At 34.8% G+C, this 18,519-nt stretch overlaps 2 protein-coding genes and 1 non-coding gene across 3 annotated transcripts in view; 2 read left to right on the top strand and 1 right to left on the bottom strand.

The window, feature by feature from the left end:
* Nucleotides 1–1,490: 1,490 nt before the first annotated feature.
* On the bottom strand, nucleotides 1,491–5,257 carry LOC131927566 (snRNA-activating protein complex subunit 5). Its single transcript, XM_059283276.1, has 4 exons — nucleotides 5,035–5,257; nucleotides 3,074–3,211; nucleotides 2,703–2,757; nucleotides 1,491–2,500 (listed from the first exon to the last, which is right to left on the bottom strand). The coding sequence occupies exons 1-4, from the start codon at nucleotides 5,137–5,139 to the stop codon at nucleotides 2,388–2,390; spliced, it is 411 nt and encodes a 136-aa protein (XP_059139259.1). The 5' UTR covers nucleotides 5,140–5,257; the 3' UTR covers nucleotides 1,491–2,387.
* Nucleotides 5,258–7,709: 2,452 nt separating this feature from the next.
* Trnae-uuc (transfer RNA glutamic acid (anticodon UUC)) lies at nucleotides 7,710–7,781 on the top strand. The gene has a single exon. It is a non-coding gene; the product is annotated as a tRNA-Glu (tRNA).
* A 1,555-nt stretch (nucleotides 7,782–9,336) lies between these two features.
* Nucleotides 9,337–18,519, top strand: part of LOC131927565 (prolow-density lipoprotein receptor-related protein 1) — a 184,362-nt gene continuing 175,179 nt past the window's right edge. Inside the window, exon 1 of the mRNA XM_059283275.1 lies at nucleotides 9,337–9,589. Within this exon, the coding sequence (XP_059139258.1) occupies nucleotides 9,508–9,589 (82 nt within the window). The 5' untranslated portion in view covers nucleotides 9,337–9,507. The remainder of the gene's footprint in view (nucleotides 9,590–18,519) is intronic.

Here is an 18,519-nt window from a genome sequence, read left to right as displayed (position 1 = left end):
TTAGGATATTAGAGTCCTTTAACAACTTTGTTGTTACCTATATAAAGAGTATATATGGGCCTATAGGCCTATATAGATAAAGATTTTTGTGACGATTTTATGTTTGTAGGCCTACTTAACGTATAGATCTAATAATAAAAGTGGAATCTTATAGAATTTAAATTTTCTATTTAAAATAAAAAAAAACCCTTTCATTTAATTAGGTATTTCATTAATGATCAAGCTGATCTCTTAATGAAATTAATTAGAGTAAATAAACAATGTCTTCACGTAAATGTGTTAAAAAAAGACATTCCGTTTTTAATATAGGCGTAATATTATTTCCTTCAACACAATTAAGTATTAAGCTGACTCCAATTTCAGTCGGATTTTCTTTTTGGATTTGCTCCAATAGAAGAACATACTACAATGCAGCAGTTGTTTGATTTTGAAGTTTTCTCTCCTAGATGGGTTGTTGTCCTCAGCTATTGCGCCTCTTTGCCCGGCGGGGGTTGGAAAAAAAAAGACCAAGTTTATGGAATTATTTATATAAAGAAACTAGCAGAAAAAAAGTTATTTGCTTTAACTTTGGATTAATACTTTTAAAACGGAACGGATAAAGCCTCAGTGACTGTCAGCTATTACTAAAATTTTAATAGTAATTTTTCTTCTTCTTCGTTCTTAATTTTTCTTCAAAATCAACGTAGCTAGCTAATTCAATGTCCTTCCAAAGGGAAACAAATCAATTAATATTTTAAACAATAAAGCCTCAGTGACTGTCAGCTATTACTAAAATTTTAATAGTAATTAGCAATTTTTCTTCTTCTTCTTCTTAATTTTTCTTCAAAATCAACGTAGCTAGCTAATTCAATGTCCTTCCAAAGGGAAACAAATCAATTAATATTTTAAACAAAATCAACCTAGCTTGGTTATATCCCTTACACAATATAACAGAAACAAGTACCATGGGTTATTTGAGTGTCGATGTGTGACGATTGGTGACATGGGTGCTGGGTAGAAATAGCGAAGAATCATTTACAGACGGCCCCAAAATTGTTTTAATAATAATTTATACCTAAAAATATTATTTTAAAAGTGTGGGCGAACCATTTATTCATTTATTTATTCAATTACGGTAACAATTGTAGGCACACAATCTTGGTTGGGCATTTAATTAAATATGCATATTAATACGATCTAGGTTTATTGGTTATTTAAAAATCTGTATATTACCCTGTAAGTAGAGTAGATGAAGAAAAATTGCATTTAGAGAAGGGCCTAGCAATTTCCAAATCTATACTAGTATAAAGATGAACAGTTTAACTAGTTGTATTTGATAAGATTTTAAGATCCAGGTTTTAATAATTTATGCTAATGCAGGATTAATATTAAAATAACATCCAATTATTTATGTGGTTTGAGTTAATCAAGTTAATGTCATAAATAATGTCTTAATTTATTTACACAATTTTTGTTTTAAAACTGGACATTTAGTAAAAACAACTCCTGTTTGCTCATAGTTTATTCAGTGAATTCACTTTTGAGAGATCAGTTTTCTTGCCAAAATGTCATTTTAGAGAAAAGACACTTATTCTTGACCCTGACATTCTTTTTTTCACTAATTCACATGACTTATTTCAATGTTAAGCATATTTAATTCAATAACATAGCCACTCAACAGGTCATATCAGTGAATAAGTAAAAACACTCAACCAACTCAATACCAAACTGACAAAGTTACAGTGAAGTGTCAACTCAAGCACAGCAAAATTATATTTTGTTTCATAAATGTCTACATATTTATAGCTGTTGTGGTCCTATGAGTATGATGTACATAATTGTTACAGCAATTCTTAACACAGCTATACTGCCATATAAACATGGCCATTGTCAGGCCCTATGAGTGCTGTTTGTATAAGTAAGCTGCTGCTAAGGTAAGCCTCAGATAGGTTTTGAGCTTTAAAAATCATGTTCAGCTAAAATAATTTTCTTAATTATTAACATAACAGTAAAGTAAAAGGGCTTTGATTAATTTCCAGGAATCAAACTAAAAAACAACTGATTATAGGTCATTAATTTTACACTAGGTTTATTTATAATCTATAAAAGATTTTTCAGAATCATGATTGATTAACTATCAAGTAAGTTAATATGTATAAGATTAGAGATTTATTCTATTAATCCAATACAAAATAAAATACACAATGTACATGAATAAGGTAAAAAACATTAATATTATTTTAAAAAAAAAGAGTATTTACAAGATCAATGCAGCCTTTGTTTACCATTAAAACAGGGTACAATTCAAAGATGCACAGCCACTGAGAGATCATTCTCAATGCAATGTGATAACCAAAATATGATAGAAAAAGGACCAATTAGTAATGTCATCAAGCTTTAACCACTCATTAATACATGTAACTCTTCAGTTGATCATTATAGTCTTCTTCATTGGTTTCATCCATTACTTCCTCTTCTTCATCCTCTTCTTCTTCAATGAAGTCATCAAGTCTTTTAAGATCTTCAGAAATATTTAAAAGAGAATCATTAAGTCAATCTGGAGGTAAATATTGTGAATTTAACTAAAGGAAATTTTATCTGTTTAACCCACATTAAAATTCTTGAAAGATTACTTTACTGTTATGCTTTAACAAAATAAAAATCTACTTCCTTTAGAGAGTCAGCAGACAATAACCTAGGGTTAAATATATTTCAGAACTTACCATCCATTTCATGTGTGTCCACATTGAGATTTAGGGTCTCTTTGTAAGATTCAGCCTGAAAAGCATATACATTGAAGTGACTATGTGCTATGCAGGGGAAAAGTGTTTAGAATGGCGGATGTAAAAATATCAGCTAGTGATGATTGAGTTTTTGTCTCCTTTAAATTTAATTACAAACTAGTACAATTTTCACCAAACATTTGAAAAGTTAAATTAGCAGAAAACAATATTTATTTTAATCCCCTTACGATAACAGCTTCAAGAGCTCTCAAGTTGAATATGAACAACACTATACTATAATAAAAAATATTTTAAAATTACAGCACACATTTGTCTGCATTTTTTAAATTAAAAAATTAATTTACACTTACACCAGAGGCTTTTGAGACTAAGCTTCCAATATCAGATACAGAATCTAAAGAATTACTGACACCATTACTTTTTCCAGGTTTTTTAGAACTTTGCATGGCTTGCATTTTCATAAGACTTTTAAGTGCAAGCTCTTCAATCTAGAAATGTAAAAAAAAAAATAACACACAAATGATTGACCAACACATACAAGGTGAAGCATGAAGAAATACTTTATAACACTACTACAAACACAGCTTTTATAATTAAACAGAAACAAATTGAAATCTCTATCATGCTGGATTTTCATTTTTTAAAAAGTATTGTTTCTCATAGTTTATATAGGCTACATTCAATGGGATGGTGTGGTCAAAATCTTAGTGTGGTAGACTGCTAACTAGAAGCCTTGAAGCACTTGTTTCATTTTGGAGTTGTCTCTCCTAGTGGAGTGGCTGTCCCCAGATAACAAGCCTCATCTGCCCGAGGGTTCGAACTCAAGACTTTTTGATCTAGCAGCCATGAGCTTTACCAACTTGACCACGCCGACCTCTAGCAGTTGTTTTATTTTTTATTTTATATATTGAGCCTCATCTACCTGGGGGTGTGAACTCAGGATTTTACGGTTTAGCAGCCATGAGCCCTAACTACACAACCACACCAATCTCAGCACATCAAAATTCAGGTGCGATAACATTTTTGCAGACATCTATGCACTTCACCAGATGTTGGCATATAAAGAGATCTGTGATTAAGTGTGAGATAAAAATGTCAAATGACAGATGGTGTCTACAATCTTCACAGATCTGGTATTTTACCACTCTCCCCCATCGTAAAAAAAATGTCTGCCAAGCTACTGTCATATTTAATAGGTCACTAAGTGGCTAGTCCCTGCCCTGGGCCATAGAATTTGTATGATTTTGGTTTTTAATTAAATACTTGGCAATACACTTTTCTTCTTAACTAAAAACTGAATCCAATTTTTTTTTATTAATTAGGCTAAGTAAACTAATTATAATTTATTAGCTCTAATTAGGCCTATTTCAATAATCTATCGTTTTACCTATGTAAAATCATCCAAGGTTGGTAATGTGAAAAAAAGGTGACTCATTAAATTTTAGTAGTTATTTCACATTTTAAGGAGGATTTGTTTTCAAAGTTACAGAAATGTTTTCAAGTTTCACTCCTTTACCTTTTTTCATACAATTGTATTAAAATTAAAACTTTTCAGTAATAAATAGAGACTAGCAATATTTTCATCAGATGCAGCCAAGCCCATTTACTTTAGAAGCCATCTTGTTTAAGATTTTGGTAAAATTATAGTTAGAGATTCAGGGGAAACCACTCTAATTTACAGATGGCAGCTTTATGTAGCAAATCTTGCTCATAAACACAACTGCCTAAAGTTAATTTCTGACCTATATTGATAAATTTAGCCATTGCTTTTGGTTTATTATTCAGTAATCTATTATATTTGACACTGGGCTAGTCTCTCCAACTGTCCCTAGATTCCTAGATGTATCCAATCTTCTTGGTATCTTCTTCTTCCAGGTAACGTCTCCAGGTCTTGTTGGTCTGACTCTCCTCCTCCTCCTTCCTTGTGGATTCCAGGTGAGGGCCTGTCTTTTTATGCTGGATACAGGCTTCCTGAATGTGTGGCCAATCCATTTCCATTTTCTCTGCCGGAGGATCTCTACTTCTGACTTCAGCTGGCAGCTGATTTGTCTGTTGCCATAGAAAATGATTTCTGATGGTTTTAGATTTTAGGCCTGCGAATACGCAGGATACAATTTTGAATTTAAGGGAGTCACCTTTTTTCACATTACTAGTTTCGGCTGATTTTACGTACCTAAAACGATAGATTACCAGTAAAAGTAATAGATCTAGAATTCTAGATCTAGACGTCTAGATCTAGATCTAGTCTAGATTCTAGTAGTATAGATTCTACTAGGTCTAGTAACAAAAAACAAATAGTGTTTTTCCTCGCCTTGAGACGATTTAACTGGTCCTGAAATTTATACAGCATATCAGTCAATGTTTTCTTTTCCGCCATCAACATGGACTTTTCTTTAACATAGCTGCTTTGAGCCATGTTGATTTAAAGAGGACTCGATCTTCTAAATCTCTACTAAAACTAAGAAGTACTGCTCTAATTAAATCTAATCATTCATTGTATTTATTGAGCGTTCTTCGTCTGCCAAAAGAAAACAGAAAGTAGGTTAGGATAATAATTTATCGGTTACTTTTGCCACATTGTAAAACATGAACTTGGCTAGTCAAGAACTCTAGGTCCTTAAAGATTAAGAAACAAATGACATAGGCCTACAAAATGAAGTAGGCTTAAATTAATATTAATCGAATAATACTGTCTTTACGATCGAAATATTGTACATTTTGTAGCCTAAATTTTAGGACTATCTATTCTAGTAAAATCATTTAAAAATTCGTATATAGGAAACCACAGAAGAACATTAATTTATCCTCTAACTTTAAGGCTTAAGGTTAAATATTCCCTTTATTTTTTAAAATAACTAAATATTTTGTCTATTTCGTCCGGGGGTGGGAAACGGGGGAGGCGATGATTTGCTCCGGGAGATGTTTGAAAGGAACACTGCATTTAAGGACGTAGGCCAAAATAAAACGTGCTATGTTGACCTAAAGATGGTTTAGGGCTGTTCAATAGGTTTTCTTCCTATAGGACAGTGCTTCTTTCAGACATTATTCTCCGAGGTGTGGGGGATGGGGGGTGGGAGCACTTGAATTTTTGAAATTTTATTTCGCGCCCTCCGCCTCTGAAGAGATGCTTATAAAAAGCACTCATCCCAATTGGACATGCGGTTTTTAGTAATTTATTTTTCCCTTAGCCCTAACCATTGACAATTTATTTTCATACAAAATCCATTCGACACAAGTCTAAATAAACGACACAACCCAAAGAGGTCCTAGATTACATTTTCCGATGTTTGTCAAGAATTAGTTTAAGAGATTGTTCCCACGTGATTAGAATTCCTAGCTTTCACCATAGGTTCAGTTTCCGGCATGCGAATCTTTTCCCTATCCTAAATCAGTATATTACGTTACGACTCATTCCAGCGCTGGGGCGAACTATCAAATTTGCGCCACATGGGCGAAAAAGCGCCCCCGCCCTGCATTTTACTAGTCAATACTACTTGAAAATTGTTATTATGTCACAAAAATTGAAAACAGCTAAGTTATTCAGTAAAGCATATCAGTAGTCTATTTCAAATAAACAAACTTCAACTGTGATTCTGCTCAGAATGAGCTTTTTAAGATTTTTTAAAATTATCCCGTTTGGCGCCCCCTAAGGACCGCCCCATCCGCCCCGCCCTCCCCTAGCTACGCCTCTGGTGCGACGTGGTCGGAGTGTTATATAGTATGACCTAATTCGAAGAGTCCGCAGGACGTCTCCGGTACTCATCCGGCTGAATGGTACCTGACTCACGATAGGGAAAGTAAAGGTAGCTGGGCAATACTGGACATAGTACGGACCACACTATTTCTTCCTATACCGAGGTCTTTGTTCAACACTACTAACTTCTCCTGACATGAGATCAAAGCGTAATTTAAACAAAGCTTAACATCTATGTGTAGGCTTACATATGATTCATTAGTGAACTAGTGTGTTTAGTGTTGTGGTGGGAATAGTTGTTTTTTTCTGTGCACTCATCGCTTCAACTATGCTGAAAACCTGTCTGCATCCTGTGTGGTGTCAGACTATCACTCCGCATTGACTAAGTCGTCCATAAATGACCTAACACTCAGTAGAGAGGGGAGTGGGGGCGATCTTTTGTGACGATGTGTGAGAGAGGAAGAACGACCCAAGATTTATTCTGTGTTTCATAAATAAAAAGAGTCGGCGTGGCCTAGAGGTAGAGCGTAAGCCTGCTAAACCGAAAGCCTCTGGTTCGGCTAGAGTCGTAGCACGTTACTGAGTCCTCCCAACTCATGTTAGTGAAAATAAAGGCGGCATTACGTAGTGCTGACCTCACTACCCCTTCTTATACCGAGGTCACTGAAACTCTGCTTCAGTTGCCCCGTGCATCTTGGGCACGAAAAGGAAAAGATGATGAGATGACTTGAAGATGTAAATTCTCATTTGAATTAAGGCTATTGGGTGGTTAAGAGGGGGAGGCATTATTGCTGATTATGAGAGAAGTACCCCACAGAGACTGACCGAGAAATGCCTGATATAAAAACAACACAGGTCGCTAGCTGTTGCCTGGTTAGCAGCAGTGTTTCTTCCAGACGACTTTTTTCTCAGGGGGGGGGGGGGGGCACTTGAAATTTTCGGGGGGGGGGGGGGCGGACTAAAATTATTGGAAAGGGGGGGGGGGGCGGACACTGTTAAAAGTATATATTTACTATGGAAGAAGCTGGTTAGCAGCCTCTAGCCCAGGGTACCCTCACGGCTCACACGTGCCCTCCGAGCCTCGGATGAATCAGAAAAAAACCCCCACGTAAGCCTATGTCTGGCCCCTCCCCCGAAATAGGAAAAAGTACAAAATACAATCTTACTCAAAAACCACGAAACAAAAAACAAATATAAAATCTCAGTAAGTGCATTGAATAGGCCTACATTTATTGGTTTCATTATTAGTAAAGTGATTGTTGGAGGCTAATTTCCAGGTTGAATATATATATTCCCATGTGGTCTAGTGGTTAGGATTCCTGGCTTTCACCCAGGCGGCCCGGGTTCGATTCCCGGCATGGGAAAGTATATTTTTATTTACAGCGTAATAAAATTCAAAGTTAACAAGTTAAAGATACATGAACATTATATGCCTATATAGATAAACCTAGCAAGCGCTTAACTACAAAAAAAAAATGTACATTGCACCGATACATATAAGATGAGTTCTTGGCTGGCCGGATGTCTAAACCTTTTTCTTATCTAGGCCTACACTAAAGATTTTTTTTTAAAAAAGACCTTTTTTTTCGCCTCAGACATTTAATTTACACAGCGTCAGTTTGCCTTGCATGTTCGCTTTAGTATACAGTTTTCATCATCGGCTTGTGAGGACTGATACAGATTTACAATATTAATACTTCTTTCTTACTTGTAGCCTACATTTATTCATTTACGATGGTCTAGATATCTAATACAACACGTCTAATTACATTTTTTTCCATCGGCGTGGTGGGCACTGGTGGGCTGAGGGGGGGTAGAGCTGAAATAAATTTGGGATTACATAGAATTAAAATGATACAAATTTTAAGCAACCGAAAAAGTTATATTATTACAGCAGAGGCGTAGCGAGGGGGCGGAGGGGGGGGGGGGCATATGTACCCGGGCGCCGACCTTAGGGGGGGGGCGCCAAAAGCAAAGTTTGAGGGGGGGTGCAAATCGAGATTTTGGGGGGGGGGGTGCAAATGAAAAGTTCGAGTGGGGGGTGCAAATCGAAATTTTGTCCCCGGGCGCCGGGAGGGGTCGCTACGCCTCTGTATTACAGTGGTGAGACACATCCAATCATACATTCTTCATTTTCAATTTTAAAAAAGACCAATCGTAGTTAATGGTTAGTAGATCCACGCGATTTTATTTTTTACAATGAATTTGTTGTAAGAATTCTCATACAATAAGGAGGTCTACTAAGTGGGTTTTTGATGCAAGTGTCCCAAAGTGGAATAATATATTTTAGATACTACTTATTGACTTAATAATATATGTTTAATTAAGTTTACTATTATTTGATTTGAAATGTATAATTTAAAAATATTACATGATAAAAATATCATGAAAGAACAATTACCCGTCACTGAATAGGCCTTATATATCTTATCATGTTATAATTGTAATTACTTCCCCTGAACTACGCATAGTTTTAAATTATTATGATCTTTGTATGTATACACATGAAGAGAAAAAAAAATAATAGTAATCAACAGTATATTAAAATAGTTGTAATTTGGCTAATTTTCTTGTCGATTTTAATACCTGTATAATAAAAATAATTGTTTTAAGTGTGTCTATTTGTCTTAAATTTCATTGTCTTTGACCTAAATATTTATCGCAAATTTGGTAAACCTTAATATTCTTAAGTTTATAATGCATTTGGTTTAGTATTTTTACAACAAAATACTTTTCTAATAAAGATAAGAATATAGATCTATAGACTATAGATTATTCTAAGTTTTAGCTTTACAGTAAGCCTTAGGCCTAACAGGAATATCTTGACGGAGAGGCGGAACCGAAGAAGCGATCTTCGCTCAGCAGGTCGCGAGCTGCGCAGGCATGAGCAATCGAGCCTTTCATAACACTACTGACACCCTACCGTGTCGCAACTTTTTCCCGCAGTGTGGCGGTCGTTCGCTCTACATTTTGGACTGTGTTATGAAACGGAATCACTATTTCTCTTAAAAAATTGTGAATGATAACGAATTCAGTGACACTTGGAGTTTATTATTTGGAGACTTATTTTCATTAAGGAAATTAGCAGCCATGCTGCTAAGCGAGGGACGGATTTGGGCTTTCGTCTGTCTGCAAGTTTTAGTTACATTGCCCACCTTAGCAATCGAGAAAGGTAAGACACTTTTTTTTTCTTTTGAATGCGTGTCGAGAATGTGTTGTAAAAATAAAGATGTTTGTCTTCAAAAAAATATACAACAACAACAGTACTATAATAGTTTGTTTGGTACCAGAATTAGACTAGAATCTGGATAATGCGATGGTGATTAAAAACAATTTAAATTCGCGCTGTCACTAATTTTGAAAGAGAAATTTAATTTTTTATGAATTGTTGTAAACAACAGAAAACGAGCAGTGGTAGTCTAGATCTAGACTTCTAGATCTAGAAATGAAAGTAAAAGTAAACAAGTGTAGAATGTAGATCTAGAAATCTAGATAACTTAATCTAGAAATCTAGATCTAGATCTAGATTCTAGCTAGATTCTCTAGATCTAGAATAGGCCTGCTCTAGAGAAGAGTACGATTTTCTTCAAAAGTCTACTGATCAGATTGATTTAATTAATTCTTTAATACTTTAATAATAATACATTAGTTGACTACTCGGCCTAAATCTAGAGTAATCTAGAGTCTAGAGTTATAGATCGAGATCTAGATCTAGCTAGAATAGTACTAGAGATCTAGATTTAGAATCTATATTACTTTAGTTAGGCTAACAACAGTAATAGCTGAAGATGTCTATATTACTAATTTACTGTAATAAATAAATACACTTAGAATCTAGATCTAGATCTATGTCTTAGATTTCTACATCTACATTTCTAGAATCTACTCTAGATCTAATCTAGATCTACATTAAATTACTAAAATTAGATTACTTAAAATCTAGATTCTAGATCTAGATCTAGTTTAATTACTACTATTTTAGTAGGCCTATCTAGAAATCTAGTGCAGTCAAGTGAATTTTTCTAAAAATATTTACCTATCTACTACTAGTACTATCTAGGCCTAATCATAATTTAATTAATAATTATTGGCCAATAATTTTTCTTAAAAACATAGACCATTAGGCCTACTGTTATCCATAATTTCTTCATACAATGAAGTGAAAACAAACAAGTTCCTAAATACTTTATTTGTTATTCAATTTTGTCATTTAAAATTTTTGTATTAGGCCTACACATAAATTATACCAATATTATTATCCAATTAATTTTAATAGGCCTGTTTTTTTTTTAATTTTTTATTCAGGCTCATGACCTAATGTTTTTTTTTATGCAGTCAACTTAAAAATTAGAACAATATCATGACATGCTATATAGGCCTATATATAAACAATATTTCAGTCATAATATTTTTAACTGTTACATTTTCTAAGTGGTTGCCAATGCATGATTTTTGTGTAATAGATAATTATATTATATTAAGTATTACTGTCTTAGTTGTACAAAACTACATCACAGGGTTAGCAGTTTGGGGGTGTTTCTTCAGAGGTACCAAATAATATCATGGTGTGGTACAGACATGTTTGCAGTATAATAAATTTAGGTTAATCAAGCTATACAGTGGGACTAATTAATAATTAAACAAGAGAAATGTCAAACATATGAGAAAATTGGACATAGCTTATGTCGACAGTCTAGTAAACATTTTTAGAAGATATCATTCAGTGAGACTTTAGAAAATTTAGTTTATCACCCAACCAAATAGGAACTATAATATTTTTTAACTATATTCTGAAATATTCAAAATAAAATAGCTTTGTAAAAAATCTTAAATACCAGAATCTAGTCACAAGTAAATATATCTTAGCAGCTGTAAAGAGTGTGTTTTATTGTTTATCGTTTAACAATGCATTAAAAATGTTGTTTACTGAAAAAAGGTATTATGGATGTTTATGGATATTTAATTTGCAAATATTTATGTAGTACTGGGTTAGTTTACAAATGGGACTCCTTTACATGTATTGCATTTAAAAATTGCACTACAAAGTGTAGGAGTATGTTTTCATATTGGAAAGCATCACAATGCTAAACATGACAGTTTTTATTGCACATGTGAATGAATGCAAGTTTCTGTTACCTATTGCGCTTAGGAATGTGCTTACCAGCATTAAAAAAATCTGGCCATTTAATTCTTGTTTATTAATGATAACATTTGAACAAGTGTTATTGTTTGTATTCTATGATTTGCTATGTGTATTCCATTCTTATGATTGTTAGATGTCTTACATTGTTAACATGTTATCTCTTAAATATGTCCTAGAACTTACATATTCTGAAAAAAATCAATAACAGGGTTCACATGTAATTTAATATCAAGCTATATTAGATAGTATGCATATATACCGTTAATTTAAATCTTATCATTCTCTAGTTTTTAAAACCTTTTATTAAAGTACTTTCTGAATCATTTGAGTGTGCTTGGAGTGTTGTTGGTGTGATTTTGTGATATAGCTAGTCTGTAGCCCAACTGTAACTTCCGGTTACAAACAAACATCCTTGACCCCATAAGCCCCCCCCCCCTCTCCCTCTGCGGCATACAATAATAACTGAACCCCCATTCAGAACTTAAAATTGTATTTTGGGTCACCCGCACCCCCCCCCATCCCTCTCTGTTGCTTTAAGCCCGACCATTATGCATACATAGGTGTGAGGGAAAGTTAGGGGTAGGTGGTTTATTCACAGTATTAAAAAAAATTGAATGGAACCTTTCCCGTTAATTAATTACCGAGGGGTAGTGTTTGATGTGTGTGTTTGTCTGACCGCGCGTAGTGTTTGCACGCGAATCAGCGCCAAATTTCTGCTCATTAATTAAACTAATTAGATCTATAATCTAACGCGATGAAGAGCCATTATTTATACTGCGTATTATTGTTTATAATCTTTCCTTGCTGGATTAGCTTAGACCACGGGTTCCCAACCTGGGGGTCGCGACCCCCCTGGGGGTCGCGAAGGTCTTTCTGGGGGGTCGCAAACTGGTATACTAAACCTTAGTAATTTGAAACAAAACATAAATATTTAGAAGAATTTTTGAAATTCGACTTCATTTACATCACTGGAAATATAATAGAGAAGAAACAAAGCGCACTGTACAAAGTTGTTCTCAGTCACGAATCTATGAAATCTTCAAAACTAAAACGTCATTTGAGACGAGTCATTCGGAACACACCAAAAATATATATGGAGTTCTTTCGTCGATAAGAAGCTTGTTGCAAACGCCAGAAACTTGATCGAACGAAAAGTTTTCACCAGCATTAGTGCAAGCATCAAATAAAGCCGCAATAGAAAATGCCAAGCAAAAAAAAAAAAAAAAAAAAAAAAAAAAAAAAAAAAAAAAAAAAAAAAACAATAGGAGAAAATCTCATCAAACGCTGCATGTACGTAAATGTTAAATAACACATTTTTATTGAAATTAAGCTTTCACCATTATTTGCTTATCAAGTTGATAAATCAACAGAAGTGAGTTCGTGTTCGCAGTTGCTGGTCTGTGTCTATATTCATGCGGATGATAGCAAAGAAGGGTTGCTCTTTTGTGAAGATAGCATGGAGAAAATAAATACCTTTTTTGAAACTGGATGATTAAAATGGGTTAGAACGTCTGTGGGGGTTTGTACGGATGGTGCGCCATCTATGTTCAGCTCAAAATCGGGCTTTCAGAAAACAGAAAAGATTTAGCCCCCTAACCACTGCCCTAACCAATCGACATCAAGAGTCTATTGCTAGAATAAGTCGTAAATTATATAAAATCTGGAGCCTTCAAAGAACTGAGCAAAAACATTAATATAGATCACGAGGTTCTGCTCTTCAACACTACAGAGGCTGGCTGTCAAACGAAATGTTGTAAATTGTGTTTTTGAATTGAAATCTGAAATCAAATTGTTCTTGGGAGTGCAAGGGAAACAAGACGTTTTGATATACTTAAAATGACATAGAGTGGTTGGAGAGAGTATCATACCTAGCACATGTGTTCGAACATCAAGATAAGCTTAACCTGAAGCTTCAGGGAAAATGAAAGAATATTATAACTTTCCATGATGATCTCGGGGCATTTTTATCAAAGCTGCAAAATCGGTAAAAAAAAAACAAATCTTGGAAATATTGTAAATTTGAGAAACTCTGCAGTGTGGTAGATGAATCTGATGTGAGATAATTAAAATTTTGAAAGAAGCGATTTCTGGGCATCTTGATTCTCTTGAAAACGAACTGCATCGCTATTTCTCTGAGCTGAAAAAAGAAGAATCTGCATTTACGCATTACCCATTCTCTTCTTCCCTTCATGTTGCCAGCATTCCCGATGAATTACAAGATGAATTCTTTGATTTGCAGAATGATTCCGAGTAAGATGAAAAACTGCAGACACAATTTTGGTGTAGTATTCACCATTCATACCCAAACGTAAAAATGATGGACTTTTCGAGAATATATTTTCAACACTATTCCTCGATTAAAAACAAAATTAAGATAATTATAATGACATAGGTTGGCGTTAACAATTTTTTTTTTAAATTAAAAACTTAACCACGAAGGTTTAGTGAATAGTATGCAATTGTACTCATGCTATTAAAATAGTTATCAAGAGTAGTTCATATTGAAAGTCTACTAGAAAATCTTATTTTAGTGCTTATTAATTTCCATACTAATTTCGGCTTTTTAATTCTATGGGGGTCGCGTGTCACTTACTTTTTATAAAAGGGGGTCGCCACTCGAAAAAGGTTGGGAACCACTGGCTTAGACCTTTGTTGAGGCGGGTCCTGTAAGGAAGTAGTTCTAAAGCGTATCACATTAGACCTGATGTGATAACCAGTAGATCTAGTTGTTGTTTGTTTGTTAGCCTTGTGTGACAAGACTTGGATCTATATTTTACTGTCTTCCATTGTCTGCGTCCATCGCCGGCAACCTCGCTGTGTATATGGCCCCGTTATTATTACGCCGTTAACACGTTGTTTTTCAATTGCTTGCTGTAGTAGAAGGTAGAACTGCGTACTTGATTTAAACGGAGTCTTAACGGTACTTTACCGGTTTAGGCTAGCAGAAAGGTTGAGCAGACTGATTATCATATATAACGCTGGTAAAACAATGCAGTATAGGCCTAGCATTCCATGTTTATTTTTTTCTGGAGGCATTTGTTAGTTCACCCAGCTCGGTAGTGATACTAGCACAAGTGCACAACAAACTGACGTCATCTTCAATACTACTTATCCCCCCCCCCCCATGTTAAAACTCATTCTTACTATCGTGTTCCATCAAATAGTGTTGTTATTAGAGTTTGTGTCTATCAGGTCATGGAAACTTAGAAAAGGTCGTCTTGAACTTTGTGTCAGAAAACCCGTCCAACTGCTTATCTAGATATATTTTTTAGGCGTTTATGATGTATTACTTTGGCGATTCACATGAATTATATCACCACGTTTTCAGTCTACTGCGTTTTTAATTTAGGGCCCCGTCAATTTAAAAATTCTGCGTTATTTTTTTCTTTCTATTTCGGCCTTTCATAATTTTTTTTTACGGTCCACTGGGTTTTGAAGAGTTTTAAAAAGTCAACGGTGTGTTCGGTATGTTGATGCAAGCTTGTTAGACTCTTGTCGATTAGCCATACCTTCATATTCGTATAGCTAGTAAACGTCAATAACCATATCCCTAAACCTAACTCTACTTTTAGGTTTATGTGTCTTGTTTGCCTATACAATTTAGATTCAATATCAGTTTTCTAAACAGTCCTTGTTAAAAAGTTTTACATAACTTATGCAACGCTGTTAAATTACCAACGTTTATGACTTACCTAAGTCATATACTAACCGTACGCATTCGTAGTGCGGACAATATTCTTTCCTTAACCCTAGGCTGAGGCTTACCTACACATCATTATAGCTAATGTAATTTTGAAAACATATCCCTTATATTAACTTATATCTTACATTCATACCCAAAAGGAAGTATCGTAATGGACAGTATCAATTGTACGAAAATACGGCTATGGGGTCATCCATTTATGACGTCCACAATTTGTTTTGGATTTTGGACCCCCCCCCCCCCGTCCGCAAAAATCCACTTTTTTTCCTTATACAAGTCCATATGCGTCCACAAAAGTCAGTTTTTTTTCGACCCCCCCCCCCGCGTGTGGACGTCATAAATGGATGACCCCTATGCCTAACCCACAAGAAACTTTATAGCTCGAACAGTCTGGAAGAAACATCCCATCCCCCCAACCCCGTTTAACCCAAGTATTCAAATCTTTGACATTTTAGATATTTTTTTCAACACCTACTAATAGTGAAATTATCTAGTGTAAACGTGGAGGCTAGAAGTGAACAATGAGTCTAGTCCCTACCGCTGTTTGCCTGGGTGAGATGATATTTCACCAGTAGGTAGCTACTTGCCGAGCCCGTGGTCGCGGGCCCATACTTGTGGACTTTGGAATGCGACAGGCAGCGTTAGGGCTACGTGATATCATTTCAACTCATTAAAACTCTCGCCGTTTGCTGTTTCGTTCTAAAGAAACAATTTAAAAAAAAAGGAAATAGAGCTAAATGTTGTGAAATTTTAAATAAAATAATGGGGTTGTATCGATCAACCACATCGTATTCATGAAGATAGTTTCGTCGATAATGACTCGTTAATTATCATTAGATTTTGGGTTGGGTTTAAATTAATATGAGCTGTAGATTTGATTAAACGGGTGTCAGTGTGTGGCATGTAGCTTGTTGTCAAAACTTCTTCCAGACAATTCTTTTCGGGGGTTGGGGTGCGTGGGGCGAGACATTAGGTACGTGCCTGGGGGGGGGGGGGGGGCAGAAACAGAACCTGCTGTATGTATGAATAAATGCAGCTCGATCCTTTTTGTATAAAAAAAGATTGTTTAAAATTTAAATACTTAGGACTATCTTTGTTTATATTTACTACAACTGAAGTAATCAAAACAGCGTGCTTGACTTTCATTTGCACTCACTTGACATTTGAAGCCAATGGATAGGTTCATACAATGGACATTTACTAAAACAAAATTTTGCCGAGTCTTCGTTTTCTTTGTTATGTTGGTTTTAAAGTAACTTTTTAAAAGTATTTTAAGTACAAGCTCATATAATGTCAAATGGATATTACTTATCAACAAGTACTAAGTAGATCTAGCTTGTACGCGGCACAGTTGTGAAAAAAAAAATCAGTGTCGCCAAGTTGATAGCTCGGAAGATTTTTCGCGTTGACAAGAGTAACGTACCTTCCGCTACAGGTGAATCTCGTTTTGTTGCTCAGCACACAATGAAAGCTGCACCGTGGAAACTGGCGTTTAACGAGCAGGTGGCCGAGGGCGGTTTGACCCCGTGAAATGAAAAGAAAATCACAAAATTATTTTAGGGTAACTTTTCATTTTGAGCTAGGTGAAGAGTTCTTTCATAAAGCTAGCCGTTTTTTTAAAAATAGTTGAGTTGTAGATAAAAATTAACCAACCATTTATACACATCATGGTCCATAGAACAGATTAAATAGAGTTAGTTTCAAAACGTAGCTATGTTCATAATGTATACTAAAATATTAACTACTACTGGTACTAAGCTGTTGAGAACGAGAGAAATTTAAGATTAGGGCTGCAGTGAATTTTTATGTTGAAGGTTAGGGCCTATAGTAAATGTTTCAAATCGTATTCGGCAATGTCAATTCTAAGGAGCGATTACTTAGTATCTTCAGTGTCGGTGTTGACAAGAAATTAACCAAAAAAAAACATTGTTATAGTTTATCAATATTATCATCAAATTAATATACTGCTTAACGTGATTTTAAGGGTGTATTGGTAAATTAGTTGGATAATATCCCAGCACTCATGGCTCGGCTTTCTGTTGTTTTCCTCTAACACTTTTTATTGCCAGTCAGGCCTATAATATTTCAACCCAACCCCCTGTTCAAGCGCCCCCACCCCCCGTTTCTTATCTTTAAAGCACCATCGGTCAGTGCCCCCTGACTGGTGTGTCGTTTTAAATGCACCCAAAGACGTTAGTCGTGCGCGGCGTGTGTGTATAATCGGCTACGTTTTGCATAGCATTAGGTACCGTATACACTGTGTAGCCTACTCTGTCCTTGGTCCATTTTCAAACCACGAAACTTACTGGCTTAGAGAGAGGGAGAGAGAGAAAGGAAGTGTGGTACGTTATTTAGAGACCCTAGTACTATCGATGCGAGCTTCTACAACACGCCTACGTCAGAGGGGAAGTGTACACACTGGGGTACACGTCTGGCTGGGCCATATTTAGTGTCGTGCTTTAAAAAGTGTTACTACGCGCGCGTGTGTACTTGTGTGTGTGTGTGTTCAAAAGATAAAACATTAAGAAATAGACTTGTAATAAACCATTTGTGTAGCATTTTTATCTTACAGATGTTACATAAAATTATAAGTAAGCGTTCAAAAAACAAAATGAAAAAAAAAAACAACAACAAACAACACAAAACGAAAATGAGAAATAATTTAAAAAAAGATAAACAAAAAAACGACAATCCAATATTTACAGGCCTTTAAAATACTGAAAAATAAAAAAAATTGAAAGTTAAAAAATATGAAACTTTGAGTATAAAATCTAAAACATTTAAATGAATAAATCGAAACAAATCGTGAAGATTAGGTAAGACTTTGAAATGAAAACACAGATCATTACTAAAGACTTCGGGTGTAGTTGCTGGTACTATTATACCCATTGCACTTTACCCTTCATTCAATGCAACCATATTCCTATGTCAAAAGCAGGGTTAGTTTCGGGTCACCATATTAAGGGACTAAAAGTAACGCTGACTATCTGAGTTTTATTTTAAGGACTACTTGACAACACGCAATATCATACCTCTGTCTGTAACACTTGGCCCACATTATATAGGCCTATATATATATATATATATATATATATATATATATATATATATATATATATATATATATATATATATATATATATATATATATATATATATATATATATATATATATATATATATTCATATATATATATATATATATTCGGGGGGTCGTACAAAGTAAAACACACATCTGTTTTAATATTTCTTGAAT

The sequence above is a fragment of the Physella acuta genome, unplaced genomic scaffold (assembly GCF_028476545.2).
Source record: "Physella acuta isolate Inbredline_101_S28 unplaced genomic scaffold, ASM2847654v3 ptg001419l, whole genome shotgun sequence".
NCBI lineage: Eukaryota > Metazoa > Mollusca > Gastropoda > Physidae > Physella > Physella acuta.
The sequence above is the reverse complement of the archived record's forward strand: the minus strand, read 5'-3'. Positions and strand labels throughout refer to the sequence as shown.